This window comes from Stegodyphus dumicola, chromosome 10 (genome assembly GCF_044657685.1).
Source record: "Stegodyphus dumicola isolate Sdum_Otavi_A_Nest chromosome 10, ASM4465768v1".
NCBI lineage: Eukaryota > Metazoa > Arthropoda > Arachnida > Araneae > Eresidae > Stegodyphus > Stegodyphus dumicola.
The window spans coordinates 129,956,296-129,973,840 of NC_140777.1; the positions used below are offsets into that span (position 1 = coordinate 129,956,296).

The 17,545-nt window shown below is 32.3% G+C and overlaps 1 protein-coding gene across 1 annotated transcript in view; it reads left to right on the forward strand.

Annotated features, from left to right (window-relative positions):
* LOC146995102 (uncharacterized) overlaps positions 1–16,231 on the forward strand; it is a 61,900-nt gene extending 45,669 nt beyond the window's left edge. Inside the window, exon 2 of the mRNA XM_085825543.1 lies at positions 12,998–16,231. Within this exon, the coding sequence (XP_085681669.1) occupies positions 12,998–13,500 (503 nt within the window). The 3' untranslated portion in view covers positions 13,501–16,231. The remainder of the gene's footprint in view (positions 1–12,997) is intronic.
* Positions 16,232–17,545: the final 1,314 nt, after the last annotated feature.

Genomic DNA, 17,545 nt, shown 5'->3' on the forward strand with positions numbered 1-17,545 from the left:
TTTTCCCATGTATAACATTTACATTACATTGTATAATTTCAAAGATAAAATTTACAAACCATCACAGAAGTTACGTAAAATAATATTTAAATTCTATATGCTGTGCAATTTATACCACAAGCTTCTATACATTATTCTCTTTTCTCATATGAGTTGATTTTCTACGAGGCTCTAAGTTCGTTCGATGATTTTTTTCAACGTTTTACGTAGCGTTTAGGATTAAATCATCTTACAAGTTTTCCATTTTAGGTAATGTTCATTAAATCTGAAAATTGTCGCACAGTGAAAGATCTTTTTGTGAAAATATTATTCATCGAACTTAAAGTTTGAGCTAACCTAAACGAAGGCAGACGAGAGCCTACATCTTAGAAAGAGGAAAACTAAATTGTAGGACCGTTAGATTTTTTTGATGCTGAAGACGTGAAAAATGTGGCACGCGAAATAAAGGGAGAAAATACCTTTTAAACTAACACAAGTCAAAAAAAATTATTATGATCTGTTAGACTGTGTTTTCCTTAACTAAATAAACAATAAGTACAAAGAGCTGACAAGTTAGAAACAAAAAAACAAGAAAGGACGCCTTCCAGAGTTCACCACTGATTATCTCCACAAATGCTTTATTTCTCACCTATGCTTGAATTTTAACCTTGTGAGCAGGAAGATTTAACAGGTACGAAATGAGACATCCGTATTCTTTGGCTCAGATTTATCTCCAAACCACCGTTTCTGAAAGCTTAAATACAAATATTTGCTTTATTTCATTGCTTTTTTTTTTATTTATTTAGTGTATTTTTACCTCCAATCTGAACATTCATGGTCAGACTGAAGTGTTCCGCTTCTTACTTCGCAATCTTCATTAGCTTAATGTATAGTCCACTTCTTTTAAGGCTCAGTAAATGATTGTAAGAGTTTAAATAAATCCATAATTTCTGAAAACTATCTTTGTAAAAAAACTCAAAAACTGATTCTTTACGGTAACGTTAATTTAGATCAGCTAGATTATTTAAAAGCAAATGCCTAAATAGCGAAAAGATAAAGCCCGTTGCGCAAAACTTTTCTTGATCATCCAAATCTTGCTGATCCCTCCCACCAATCTTTCATAAAATATTCAAACACAAAATGCACAACTATTTCAGAATAATAATGGGCTGATATACGAATTAACTACCAAACATGTAAGATTTTATAAATATTATAGTTTAAAAAATAAATCATTAAAATGTTTGCAGGGCACAGTTGTAACTGGAAGCTAAAGTCTGGCAGACCCTACTAGAATAACAGCAAATTATTGCTATATCTTAAACAATGCACAAAATACTAAAGAAAGTTAAAAAAAAACCCTTTTATTTAGTTAACAGTTGAATAGAATAGCCACAACTTGCGCTACAGACGGAACTTCCATTACTTGTAGTTATTTAAATTAACATAGTTGGTAGTTGATATCAGACTAGGACACCAATGATTTACCGTGATGTCAACAGGTGCTGTCATTCGACTGCAACTATAGTTAAATTAAATGCTTTTACAAGGTAGAGTATTTTTTCAGCATTAATGATTGAACAGTTTTGTGATAATGAGTTCCTACTAATGAACAACTGTTATACTTATGACGGTGCAATGCTTTCTATGATGAGTGCTTGCATGGAAAGTAACTTATAAGAGATCTTGTAATTGGAAGCTAATCACTTAATGCACCTTTATGAATGCAAAAGCTGGGAAGGGGGTAACTGATGACGTAATGGAGTTTTTCTTCAGATGGATAAACTCTTCATCAGGAATAACATGAATCTGTGCCTATATTTGCTACTATGCACATTATCTTGATGCTTCTTCAGTTTTCTTTCCTTTTTACAAGGAAAGCTATATATTTTGGATTTATTTGCGATGGATGATGAATGTGGAAATCTTTTGTTAATGGGCATATGAATAAATAATGTGGACCGTCTCCTAATTCGACGCAGATGCAGGTACCTGTTGATGAAATGCCTCTGGAGTAAAAGTAGATAGGGAATGGACCCTGAGTTAATAGAATCCAATTTAACTGTGGAATAGCTGTAAGTCTGTTAGTATCACAATTTGAAAATACATTGAAAGTCACCGTTTTCCTTTTGTATGATATTCCATTCATGTTTGCTATTTGTTATAGCAAAACATGAAGGCTATTTGTTGCCGATGGGAAATGAGATGATTTCGTGGCCAGAGTAAGCATGGAATGTCTCAGTTTATTGTTGCTCTATCTTATGAGCTTCTTTGAAAAGTCTGTCGGCTTGTTCATTTCCATCATTTCTTTCGTGTCTTTTGATCCATGAAATAATAATGCGCTGTTGTCAGCTCTTCTTAATAACTATTGAATTTTGTTCACTATCCAGTAACTGTGTTGTGTGCTTCGTATAGCATATAACGCTGACTGGCAATCAGATTGGCAGTTTGTTGATGTTGGTTCTTCTTGTATATTCTAGTACCTTCTGTACTGCAGTTAATTCTTCCAATATTTCAATTAACTTTCTTGTGTTAGTAAATTAGCATAACATAATTAACTGCAATATTAACACACTAACATAATTAACAATTAAATACAAACCCTGAAACGTAGTCTAAGATTATGCATAGGATAGACTAAATTAAGCAGGCTCAGCATTTTATCGGCGCATATTTAAAACATCGGCTAGCAAGATGCCAAAACTCTAATATCACGTTTAAATAGAGCTAGCAAAACACTAACAGCAGACGCGAGTGCCAAAAGCTCTCTCTTTTTAAGATTCAGAACTTTCAGCTTCAGAACACACAAACCTAATGTGCATTCTGAAGAGGAATAGGGAATGAATAAGTTATACTAAAGGCTGAAACTGTAAATAATCGCTTAGTTAGCATAAGATACCTTACAAGTTACACTATCGTTTTCGCGAACTATATTTCTGCAACGACAGGAAACGTATACCCAACTATAAAGAATAATTATCGAAACACGACTTCGATTTTGTCTAACTCCACAAAAGCCTAGATTTAAAAAAAAATTTCCAAACGTATTTCTTGGCTGTAATCTTCACATAAAAAATAAACAAAATGAATAAACAATTTTCGATAATTCAATTTTCGGAAACAGTCGGTATGACTTTTTCAAAAACTAACATTTTTCCTTAAGAGAATATTTTTATAAATGTTAATAATGCAAATATTCTTATTTTTCTTTGCGTTTTATAGCTACAAACATTGTATTACTATTAAGCGTACAAAGGAATGAGCTTAAATGTTTAAGTAGTTACTACAAAGCACACGAACGCAATCTATCTAAGGGAAGGAAAATCTTTGTCAGGCTCTTTCTAAAGGAAAGTTTATAAGGCGTGAACTCAAGGACATACTAATATCCGACGCAACAAATTACTATTATCATGTAAAAAAGTTTGGTTTATTTGATTATGGCAAAGCACATAATGGCTATTTTCCTAAGGAAATGATGGAGAGATTCTTATATCCACGTTACACATGCAGGAAGCCACGAAAATGACCATGCAACCAGCCTATCGATCTGGAATCGAACCCAGATCAAACTATCAGTGTTCAGCAAATTTACAGCTCAGCCGCTGATACGGGCTTCTCATGTAAATACGAACAGATACTTCAGTAGGTACAGGTACAGGTGGAAAAGTAGGCGAGATATCAGAATTTTCATTACTGGTCCTATAGGTATGGTTTCACCGTACTGACTGTGCATCTCCACCCTAATTTTGATGTAAAACAACTGCAGGGCACAAATATGAGTACCTCAAGCCCTTCCTGTACAACCGAACCACTCGACAGATCTTTTCCTTTTCCAGTATTTTCAGTTCATCCATGTCGCACAGAACACTACAAACTTATAAACACCCACGCCTTCTCCTGAATCCGAACTGGGCCCAACGATACGGCAGTTATCATCGCTAACCGTTATACCGATGTGGGCGGAGATATTTCATTTACCGGTTTTAGAAGAATATTAATCTTCTTTTGTAGAAAAATAAGATCAGATATTTGGAAATTTAAAAAAAAATGAGTCATCTGGGCATCGCTGTTTATTATATCAGTATTTCTTAGATTAATCTGATACAGGGTTTAGCAATATTAATCGATGGCCTAGCCCTTAATGAAAAAATTCATGGAATTTCAATAATAAATATATAAATAAATAAATAAAGATAAAAAGATAAAAATAAAGTAACTATGTGATGATGATGACAGTAATAATAATAATAATGAACAGTCCACCTTTGACTTACCAAAGAGCTATTGAAATAGATCTTGAACTACTAAATTAGTTTTGTTGTTTTCAAATTTTAGTGTTTAAAATTTCGCGTTTCTTTCTCTATAAAGACATTATTCTCTATTCTTTGAAAATTCTATAACATATTGATATCATAATAAATAAATATATTTATTATAATATAAATATGGCATTATATTACAAGTAAAGAACTTCAAAATTTGTTTGAGGAGGGGACAAAATATAAATAAGTTTATACCTCTCAAAAATTGACTAAGTTTCAGTTTAAAAATTCTTCAGTTTAAATTTCTTTTGACTAAGAATAAAATTTAGGTATTAGAATATTTTAATTCAATTAACAAAGTAGCAGATACTCGGCCTTCACTTCAAAAAGCAAGTATCAGTGAAGCTTTTTTAAACTTCAAAATTTTAGAGTTTTCTGAGGAACATCGATATGGTCGGTACATCGTCGGATAGAGTCGGTACATCGATATGGAAAAAAATTGGGCCCATCCCTTTTCTTAACTGAAATTTCAAATTCATGTTTTAAGAACGCAAACTTTCAAAGTACTTATTTGCTTCGTGTATTATTTTTTATTTTTTTTTCCGCACTGTTCTTTATCTATCAAAAAAATATTCTCATGTGGCCAGCACATGACCTTAAGCCAATTTTCCGCTTTAAATGGCAACGAACTTATTTCTCCCGGTTGATCGTCTGTATTCCCCTTACAAATCTAATTTATTTTTCTAATGAATAGAAAGGTTTGTAATACGAAATTTTTTATTATATTTTATTAGGCATAATTGACCATGTATAAAAATGTTTCTTTTTTAATTTATACCGACATAATCAAATGTTTGCAGCTTTATTTTATTTTGTTTTATTTATTTATTTTTTCCCATAGAATTTGACAAACCTCTTTGCTGAACTCTTTTTATAGTGATTCAACATTTTTACAAAAAAAAATCTGTTAAGAGTTTTAAATAAATTCCCACTTATGAGTTATTTATTACACATAGTCAAAACCTAATTGCTAATATCAATAATGTAAGAGTTTTAAGTTTCAAGTTTCGTATTATATCATAATACATTTTGCCAGGAAAAATCTGGCTTATCAATTTTCGCCAAAATCTATCTAATATATTGTTTTAAATGATATAAAAATCTTAAATAATAAAATTGAAAAATTTTTCTTTATAGCCATATTTTAATGTAATTTTTCATTAAAATTTGCAAAGGGCTTCAAGTAAATTACCACTTCCGTTTGTCTATTTTTATCCAAAACCTAATCAACTCTTTGTATAAATGCATAAAGCTTAAATACGGAACAGAAATTTTTGGAAGTTTTATATAAGTGTTATCGTGATGAAAAAATCGCCACGCACATACATACAATCAGACAGACATTATTGTGAAAATAAAAAAAACATATTCTGAGGATTCTATTTCACGCTTATTCACTGCGCTCTCGAGTTCTTGAAGCAAAGATATTACTCCTTTAATATTGGGTCATATAAAAAGTCTCTGCGCTTTTTTTGTACATTTTTGAACAAAAATTTTCTTTATTGAAAATCAATTTTAATCAACTACATATTGACGATTATTGTCTATGATATTTTGCCATTTTTCGGGAAGCTTCATAACTTCATCGGTGTAGAACTTCTGTGGTTTATCGTCGAAAAATTTGGGCGAGTGATTTTAGAATACAACACCCTTTCTTTTGACCAATTCTGGTCGCTGTTTCTGTATTGCTTCGTTCAAACGGTCGAGCTGTGCACAGTAGAGGGCCGAATTGATGGTTTCGCCAGGTTGCACCTTTGATATCGAAATTTCCGGAGCGGAATCGAGCAAACCACTCTTAAGCCCTTCGTTCACTCACAGCATTCTCACCATATACTTCACAAATTTTTCAGCATGTTTTGCAACCTTTTTACCTTTTCTATAGTAAAAAAACATCACATAACGTGTTTCTTCAGATATTTCACCCTTTTTCAAATTAGTATAACTTTTTACACAAGCAACGAATTAGAAAAGTATTTTCACGAACAATGGAAACAGAATGTCACCTTTTAAGCACATGTTCGTTTGAGACAATCGTATTGAGTGTTGCCGGATACATAGCCATCAACACCATCTAGTGGCAAAAAAACGCGGGGACTTTTTAACCCAATATATGGATTGGCTGTAATTAAAAAGAACTGTTGTATTTTTCTACATTCGCATTTGTTTTATCGAATAAAAAACAAAGCTGTAAAAGATAAACCCACATCAAATTCAGCCAGTATCCGCATTTAATAAGTTTAGAATCTGATATAAATTGTTAGAGATTTATATAACGTTAGAGTTTCATATTTGGGCAGATTATAACTCCTTTTAAAATCTTTCTTTGGGTTCTTGCAGGTCAATCTCAGCAACTAGCTTATTAAATATCTTTGTCTGCTGAAAACATGTAATAAATTACAGGAAGAGATAACATATGAGTGAGAATGGCACGAATTCTCTTGCATATTCAGAAAAATAAGTTTCAAATGTCACGACAGACAAACTATGCATTGTTGTTTGATCGGCACGCATACAGACTTTTTAAGCTGGGTACTTCTTTCACAGTTCGACACATCAAGTTTTACAAAGTACCCTCATCTACAATAAGTGGAGATTATTTGTTTCAAAATGGAATTCGAGCAAAACGTTTCTTTTGTTTAAAATGGAGTATATCCGAAACAAAACACTTAATCCTACTTCCGCATGAGATTAACCTTGATTTGGATTTGTGGGGCAAATAGTGCAGGCAAACCGGTTGAAGAACTAATAAAATTTCGAGCAACGTTTCACCTCTTTACAAATGTGGAGTCATAACCTGCAGACGGTAAAATTACCGAACCGCAGCAAAAATCAGCTACTAATGCTATCTGGTTCGAAATTAAAAAACGAAATCAATGAAGTTGAAAGCATGAATAAGCCTAAAAAATATCTAACGTATTCTTTGAGGAAACGAAATATATCAATAAATAAACTGCAATTTAAAATTCTTCAAATTAGGTCTTAACACCGCGCAGAATTTGCAATTAAATTTGTATTTTTTTAAATATTACGTTAATATTAAAAATGTATTAATATAATTATATAAATATGTTAATATAAAAATTAATTTTAATATAGATTAAAAAATATATTAATATAATTATATATTGGGTTCCCTCGGGTATTTTTCTCCGCCCCCTTTCTTTTACTAATTTTATCATCCAAAAGTCGAGAAGGGAAACTGTGAGAATCATTTCATTCCCGAAGGGTGTGGTTACAATGGTGGTGGTGTGGTGTGGTGTATTTAATTATGGCAAAGCACACTAGGGTTATCTGCCTACGGAGAGGGATGCCTTCGTGGAGGACTTTCTAAGGGAACTGGCTCGTATACAAGTTACACATGGGGAAAATCACGAAAACGCCCATGCAGCCAGCCCGTTCGCGGGATTCGAACCTCGGACCGAACTACCAGTGTTCAGCAACTTTACCGCTCGGCCGCTGGTGAGCCCTGTGGTTACAATGGAAACATAGCAAATGAAATGTAGTCATGGATAAACTACAGGTAACTATCACGGTATTATATCTTTAAAAGAAATCTGCCTTCCATTAAGAATGCATATTAATATTGCAACATGTAATAAAATATATTTATATCTGTTTCCTTATAACTTGAATCTTGTCCGTTCTTATGTTGTTTCTACTTCTCTTTAGGCCTTAAATCCTTCATAAATAGTTTGAGAAGGCTAACGTGCAGCCGACTGAGCAAAATCGTAGCCCAAATGTCAGTTTGTGTTTGTTCCGCTGCGGTGAGTCATTTCTTGTATTAGGCTAGCATAACGTTCAACAATTAAAAGGCAAATGGTCGGTTTCCCTTCGCAAGTCGTTTGCAAAGATTTGTCTTTGTTAATATACCGAAAACAATGACTACGTAAACGAATTCATTTTAAAGTTTAGGAGAGCCCATTCTCTGAATGAACTGAGAAAGAGAAAATTCTTTTTTTTTTTTAAATTTTCAGAACCTGGCGCTGAAAAGCTACGGGGAGAGGTAATTCGCGAAGAAATACTGTATATAAAAATATCATGCCATTAAAAAGAAACTGAAAACTGATATGAAAGTTATAATTTAACAACTGAAACAATTTTAAGTGAGTTTTCTCATTTCTAACGATTATACGAACTAGTTTTTCTTAAAATGTCATCTACGAAGATCTCCCTCCCCATAGACAAATAGCATTAATTGCGTAACTGACACAGTTTTAAGCTAAACAACTACGAAAGGTCTATGAATTTATAAATTATTCTTTCAGAAATATAAGATATAAAACATATGCAAAGGTCTTCAAGAATAACTGATTGAATATTATTAAGTCTCTCTGTAATGTACAACATTTTGTGAAATGGATTGAAAGAACATTTATTTAACACCATCAAATCTATGTACTAGTTGTAGGTACGTAATACATAGAGATGCACTCGTGCATTCTGCCAGAGATTGCAAATACAAATTGATAAATAAATATGTACCATACTATATATAGTAAAACATTTTGCCAAGCCAATAGAATTATAGCCTATCACTAACATTCTAAAAATAAAACAGCATAGGCCGGCTAAAAGATCCCTTCCCGCAGAGTCGTAGCTAGGGTTATCAGCGCCCAGGGACAACTGAAGATTTCGCGCCCCCTACTGCTTGCCAAGGATGGAAAACATTTAATTCTAAAATGTCGTAACATCAGTTTGGCTCCCCTTCGATTCTGCGCCCGGGGGCATATTTCACAAGTGCACATCTGTGTAGCCACCGAAGGTGTGGTTTCTAGGATGGACCAATGGGCATCCAGTAATATTCCTGTCATGTCACATGACCTTTCGCGTGCTTTAAGATTTAAGCAAGATGGCTGAAAATATTCTGCCACGTAATTTTATCTGTATAAAATAATTAAAGCATTGCCGATTTCTTTTAAAATTTTTTATTGCGAAATTAGATCAAACATAAGGATTTGTGAAGATTTCATTACCTGGTTGAAAGAATTTGAAATAAATACAAACAAATGTTGGATACTCCGCAAAAATATCCATGTGATATATTACTTAATAAACGGTAAATAAGATGAAGAAAGAAATATGTGATAAACATCTGAGCCCAAAATGTTATCTTTACATAAAACTATGAATATGAGAAAAATATTTATACCAACTGCATAAAATATTTATACCAGTTTTAAATAGAATTCAGGACTTTTTATTGCCGTCTATATGAAAAGATGTTCTAATAACCAATGCAGAATTTTATCCAAAGTGAACTTTACTAATTTGGATTCGTATACATTTGAGAGTGTTAACTTTTACATTTAATAACTGCTTACTCTTACTTGTACTGCCTACACAAGAAATACTCATCAAACTGAATGAATTTATCTTATTCACAACGAATATATTAAATTTATTCTCTTATTAACTTTTACTATTAATAATGGATATAATCAGATCATACACAATATGTATTCTGAATCTTACACTTTAAAATTCAAAAGAATACAAGCACTGAAATAAGAAAACACTAGATTCATTGTAACACTTCCGGTCCAAAAAATTATACACTTGAATTCTCTTAATCCACAGGTGTTAGTAAATGCATAATATTTGAGGCTAATTGTAGCTTGAGTTATTTTCTCGAGGTAAAGAGCGATAATAAGCTGTGAACATCAATCCAAATATTAATGCATGATAAAAATCGCGAAGAAATGTCAGCGATTAATTAAACTCATAAAACGAAAACACTACGAGATATTCTATTATTACGCCATACATTTATAACTGCGAGACAAATACAAAACATAAACAACATAAGCTCACAGGCTTGAAGATTTAGCGTCAAAAGAGCAATAGAAGCTCATTGGTCAGTTTTCGAAATCCCTCCCTCAGTGGCTACGCTGATGTGCACTTGTGAAATATGCCGCCCGGGGACAGATGCCCCCCTTGCCACCCTCTAGCTACGCCCCTGCCTCCCCGTAATATTTAGAAAACGATGCAAAATCACTTTAAGTTTATTAGTGCAGATGTACGTCGGATTGTCTGGCTTCATTCAATCCAATTCTATTAAGGCTTAATTCCTAAAATTAAAAGTGTCAAAGGGGCATGAAAGCACATCAGGAAAGATAAACAGAGATAAGTTAATAATACAACCATAAACAAACGAATACGTAAAAATTTCACAAAAATTTAAATGCAATGAGATAATTGGATCGATCGCTTCATTACAGCAAAACATACTATGATTATTTACTCCCGTTCAACATTACCTGTTCTACTGGGCCGATTGACGAAATTCAGCTTGCGTTTTTCATGTCTCGAAAGCCCGACTTAGGATATGTATTAGATTTATATATAGCATTGTTTTAATATAGGTATTTTGACATAAAATTGGACTTTTTCTGAAATGACATTTCAGTTTTTTTTTTTTTTTTTTTTTTTTTTTTTTCCATATTTCGATTCTACGACTCAAATTATGCCAACTGCCAAATTTTGTAAAAATCGCAGTAATGTAAAATGTAAATGAGTAGTTTTTTAAAAATTAGCTCTCAAAGTCTTAGTTTCTCAATGCTAAATGAATTTAATATATATTTATTAATATCTCTTTTTTTATTACTTTCTTGTACGAAGTAAAAAGGAAGTATTGTAATCGCGAACAATTTCGGGTATCATATTTCAACGAAAATATCCATTTTCACTGCTATCGAATGCAATTTAAAGATGTTTTTGGGTGACATCCGTACGTAAGGACAGAATAAAAGACTCTTTTCCGCAAAAAAATATTATGAAACTGATTTAAAATGAGTTATGAGTCTGATTTAAAAGAGATTTTTTCTTGGCGTCCGTACGTACATAGCGTATCTCGCATAACTCAAAAATGAGTGGCCTCAGAACGTTGAAATTTTGGACGTTGACTTTTTGGACGATTTTGAACGTTGGACTGCTATAGCATGTAGATATGCACCTCCCATTTTTGTTGCAATCGGTCGCACCCAAAGTATATAAATGTATGTAAAGTGGCTCCCAAAAGTGTTCGTACACTTGTGATTTTCATTGAAATAGGGCTCTATCCATTAATTAAAAGTAAACTTTCTGAATGAGATTTTAATACTAAGATCTATAATCTCTTCGCAACAAAATTACATGAAATATTTTTAAAATATAGCGAAACTTTATTTTTAAGAAATTCAGAAAGTTTACTTTTAATTAATGGATACAGCCCTATTTCAATGAAAATCATAAGTGTACGAACACTTTTGGAAGCCACTGCATATATATACATTCTGTTATTCGGCTCAGTGAGCTCAGTTTCTTTATTCTTATATGTTTGTAAATTGTGCACTTTTTGCTTTAAAAATGATTGAATTATGTTGTTCTCATCTTCCGGTTAAGGTTTTTATGCCTTTATTTAACCTGCATGCAATAATTGTAGAATTATCAACAATTTAAATGTTTTTTAAGTGTGGCTAAGCCTAAATTCTGTTTAACATGGCAGCCATATCTGTTTACATTTGAAACTTAAGCAGAATAGTGGATTTATTGCCAATCTAGAGAAATTAAGCTTCGCAACAACAAAGTAATATCTTCTTTTATTATTGCGAATTAAATTACGCTTAATTCATTCTGGAGTTATCATTTAACGTATTAGCTCGTTTTTGCGTAGAAACTGTAATTCTAATTGTAAAAATTGTTTTTTTTTAATTGTTTTAACTGTACTTGGTGTTTTACGTTTTTCTCTATCTTTCCATTGTTAATGAAAATATTTTGATTTTTCATGTACTTTTGCCTTGCCGCGACATGAGAACTGAATTAGTTTGTAGCGCATGCGCATTAGGTAAGCGGCGCTGAATCGTCTGTGAAAAAAAGTTTCTCTTTTATTTATTTAATTTCTTTTATACATCTTCTTAGATTTATTATTTATGTATTTGAATATGTGGTAATTCTTCAGATGATATAATTTTTGTGCAGTCTGAGTTATAAAATGATTGAGATGTAACGCTGTTAAGTGAACCTAGCCCCGAAGTGCCGCTGTGGTAAATAAATACAGTGAACTTTAAACAGTGCATTTATTCTATTGTGGTTTAGGCGCTATATCGCAGAAATAGATTTAATTCAAAATTCGTTAACTGTTTAATATGTTTAAATAAAATGCAGGAAAACTGTGTGTAATTTAATATCCCGTACAAGAAAGTGATGAGGTCGGATTTTTAAACTTACTTGATTCCTTCTTCCAGAATTAGAAATTTAGATTTAATCCAAATATAATTCGTACATTTTTTTATTATTTATTTAAAAAATTTGCATTTTTAAATATTTCAAATAAATTTTTTGCAAAATATTTTGAATTATAACCTATAAAATTTTTAACATCATCTTAAAGAAGACGTACTTCTAAGCATATTTGCAAAAGTTACAGTTTTTTATTCAAATTTTCCTAAGATACATTTCAATTTACATTTTGGCGCGTTTTGAAATTAGGCGTATTTGATATAAGTGATAATAACGAAAATGTGGTTTACGCATTTTAAGCTACAAAAACCAACCATGCACAGAGCCCGCTCTCCTGAGTTTGAGCCCAGGCCTCCCAGCTCGAACTAATTGTATTTAGTGGTTTTAACCCACACGCCCACTGATGAGGGAAGGGAACTCCATGACAGAGTAAATTTGGTACATCAGAAATATTTTAATACTTTTTCTTTTCCTTTTAGGTTTCCTGACATGGTCCAAGCGAGCAGTCTGCAAGTACGGTTGTAAAACTAACACCTTTGTTGACATGGCTCTCTACTACAACTTCATTTGGCTTGTTATATTGCGACCATTAGCCATACTACATGCACTCTATATGCAAACTGGAGAATGGGGAAACGCCTTCTACATGGACTTTGGTAGTCATCTTGTCCTAGCTTTCTCTGCAGTTTTCAGCCCATTTTCCGTCGGCAAACCGTCTGCACCTACAGAAGAAGATAGAATCACAGAGACTATAAATCCAGTCATTCTCAAGAAGAAAAATAAAGAATCGGAAATGGTTCTTTCCGTGCCAGACGTGTGTCCATCAAGCAATCGATATTATGGCGGAACAGACTTCCTATCCGCAAATGTCAATAGAGTGGAAAGCTATGAAAATATAAATGAGGTGAAAGAAGCAGCTGGTGCTGATTGTTCGGTAGCTTTGAAGAACAAAGAGAAACCAGGAGAAGAAAGCGTCTGTTGATCGAGGGTATAATTAAATAACAATAAAAAAAATAGCACATAGGACACAACTATTTTTTTAAATAATCTTTTAGAATTACAATAATAATAATAATAATAATAAAAAACAGCATAATTCCGCGCTTGTATGGGGAATTGCATCTCTAAGGTCGCTCATAGTTATAAATGATTATGTATTAGTTAACTTATGTCAGATTTTTGAGAATCCAAAATTATAACCATTCAATAATTGTACTTCACATTATAAGGGTAAACAACTATTTAATTATTACATTTTTTTCTAATACAGATTTCATCAAATTTTGCGTATTCTTACACACAGTATTAATAATGTCTGAAATGTATAAGGTTCTAAAGAGAATTAGAGCACGTTCTATAACAAACGCTTCTATATGGCTCCATTTTAATAAGTAGAAATAGGGAAAATTCATAGTGATATTAATATAGAAAAATGTCGCTATACAGTCAAATGTTTTCTTATTAGATTGCTGGTAAAAAAGACACTAAAAAAATCACGTCTGTCTCAAAGACCTCTGCGTACTTTTAATAATAGTGAGAAAGTGTTAATTCACATACTTGCCAACTGTATTTGAGGTAACTTCGTTTTTATATCAGCGTAATATTCCATCGCTCTAGTAGTTTCCTAACAGGATGTCTTAAATTTCCTGTATTCAAGACGTCGGAAAAAGAACTGATATTTAGATAAGGTTAAAAAAACTCACTAACTTTCTCAGCTGATAGAAACAAGCATCATAGTATTTCAAATAAGATGGATGCTTGATGGTGTTGTCTATATAGCTGACCTGCATTGTCATCCAGGGAAAACAAAGTGTGTTTGTATAAGCATTCTATGCATTCCATGCGTCTGTTCATAACTTGTAAATGGCGTTCATGATTTACAAGTTCATCTGTCTCCAGAATTTTTCATTAGTAAATTCTGTTGTGATCCATGGGTAGTATCAAGATAAATTTGAGTCCGAACCTTTCGGTCATCATATTGGTGGCCCTTTCCTCATCTTGTCATTGTTTTGCATGATGGTGGTCTATCTATGCTTTATTTATTATTACTGTAGGCTCCAAGAGGCTTATCTGCAGTTTTGCTGTGCAATAATCTATGCGCTCAGTCATTTAATCATTTAATCCTGCGTTCATTTTATAAGGAAATGGTTTGCATTCTTCTTGCCTATTTTCATTTTCCCTTGTGATATCGTGGCGCGTGAACTTTTGTATTAACCAACAGAAATATCATAGAACATTCAATAGATCGAATAGTTAAGAGCTACTTTTATTCCTTTAATTTTATTTCCAGTGTCCGTTCTAGATTTTGACATGCAAGAAATGAAAAGTTGATTATTTCTTCTTGGGAGTAGACGTAAATTAAATTTTTTACTTCTAAATTCGTTTGAGCAGCTGTATCACAAATAATAATTGTGAACACCTAATAATATTGGCTAGAAAACATCTGTTTAGAGCGTATTGCCCCCTCTTCCAGCTGACGGAAGTATAAGAACGTTATCATTTATTTTTCCTAATGAATAACTTATAAATAATATATCTTGATATCTCTGATGCTTTCGAATATAAAGATTAAATTATCCGCCAGTTATCTTAATTTCAAAACATAATCAAAGAACAATGATAATGTAATCGTATTTTGATATTAATAGTTTGATGATAACTTCATTAACCAGAACTTCTTCAGACAAATTTCAGAAATCTATCAGTTTGCAATGAGGAAATCAAGATTAAACATCGTAAAAGGAACTTAATCACCATGATCTTTAGTTGATGTCGTATTTCTTTTTATACGCTCTGATAGTCAGGTAACATTTATTTAACTGTATCTCTAGAAGTTATCAAGAAAGTTCAAAAAGGGGGGAGAACAACCAGCTTTTGTCTTGAGCTTAATCGCTTTGAAACATCATTTTAAAGCAAAACATATGTCATTAGCTTAAGTGACACAAACGCAATACGATATTTTTACCTAGGAATAAAAATAGATAGAGTATGGCATTTTGCCAGATTTGACTAAAGAGAACCAAGTTCTGATTTTTAAAGTTATCCGCCAGTTTTTGACAATAAACATCATCCACAATTAAATCAAGATATAGTTTCCCAAGATTCTTTATAAATCAACATAAATTAATTGTAATAAAACGGTCCTCTCAAAGCAAATCTTTCAAAAATTAGATCTTCGCAAACTGAATCAAACATTTGGACCTAAAAGTGAATTGAAATGTTCTATTCGACAGTAAATTTTCTGTTATTCCATCCTTTCGCCTTCAAAAAATATAAGCACAGTACATGGAACGTAAGGTAATCAAAAACCAAGCGGATATAGTAGTTACTATATTTTCTATTTACACTGAATACATTTTTTCTCAAACTCCCTAAACATGATATGGACTTCTTTTCTTAAAATCACCTCTGGCAATAATATTGTTCTTCAGTTCTTTCAGTTTTAAAACTACCTGATCATGAAAGTTACAGTAAACATTTCATACAGTTATTTATATAATCACTGTAATCCTGAAGTTAACAAAATTCTGCCAGTACAGATTATTTCAGTCTCAACTAGTCATCAGTGGAAAGAAGAAAATCTGTCTGCTGCTTCATTCCATTTAGTCTTAATATTGTTCTATAAAACAGATTTATGTCTGCAGAAAGATAAGTTATGTGTGCTTTAATGATCTATGCAATATATAATAAAACATAATTTTCAATAAAAATAATTTATGTGACATCTTTTTAGATCCGTGTTTTCTGAGTTGCAAGTCGTATGATCACTAGGATACAATATTGCGTGGGATCAGGTAAACGGAATAGTATGCATGGGACTGAAAGGTATTTTAATGGGTTTTACAAATTTTATTTCAAGATTTTCATAATCAATATAATCTTTAGGTTATGCTCCTTTCAAGAGTAATATTATTCAATTCTACGAAATAGTGTCCTTATGCAATTACGTAACGAGTAGCTGTTATTTCAACGCAAAATTTGAAATCGTGTAGTATGCGATCTACCGCTTTTGCTTTATTATTTATTTTTGAGATGGCTGCATTAAAACTGATTGTCGTGTTAATTAGTAATTTTTCACGCAAGTCGACATTTAAAAATAAGCGTTTTAGTAGCGCTATCTAAGAAATTAATAATTAACTAAAAGCGGTAAATCGCATACTACCAAATATTTATTTCTATATTCCACTCTTGAAAATTATGTAATGATTGCGAATAGTCAAGAAGACTATAGGGAGTTAGAAATAACAATCAACGGTGTTAAGGGGTGCCCCCCTTGGTACCTTTTTTACTGTTGATATTTTTAGTTGGTGTTTAATTTTAAAAATTTATGACTCCTAAAGACTTCTAGAAAAAATTCTTGCTCCGAAATCGAGTCTATATCTCTTTCATCGGCAGTAAATTAATCACTGCATCAATTGTAGCAACATATAACATCGAAAAATAAATCACCATCGGTCGCAAATTGAGATAACTTAGTTATAAAATAATAGGCCATTGTGATTTCATCAAATACGTTTACTATTCTTTTCATCAAATTATATAGATGATTTCAACTTTTTTTAAGTGACTTCTGCAAATTCATCACTTTTATTATCCTTGAGTACAGTTGATAATAGGTTAACAATATCGTTTTTCTTCGTTAAAAGAGAGCTATTGTGTTCTTTCATTAGAAGATAGTTATTGTGTCTTTTCGGAAATGTAAAACAGATGGTAGAGTGGTTAGAGGAGCGCAGAGAGGGCAGTCTGCCCCGAGTGGCATATTTTTAGGTGCGAAATTTTTTGCGTGAAGCATTATTTTGTAGACTTTAGTCAGGTGGATCGTCGAGACGGATGAGAAATGATCACATTCTAAACAGCCATGCGGAATTAAATTGGATAGAAAGAGAATTTTTATTTTAAATAAAGCATTCTCAAAGATCGCCACATGATTTCAACAGCTACATACTTGTGTTATACTTTGTTTATTCTGTCGAAGCTTTTGAATGCAAATTAAGAATATGAATTAAATAATGATCACGATGACATTA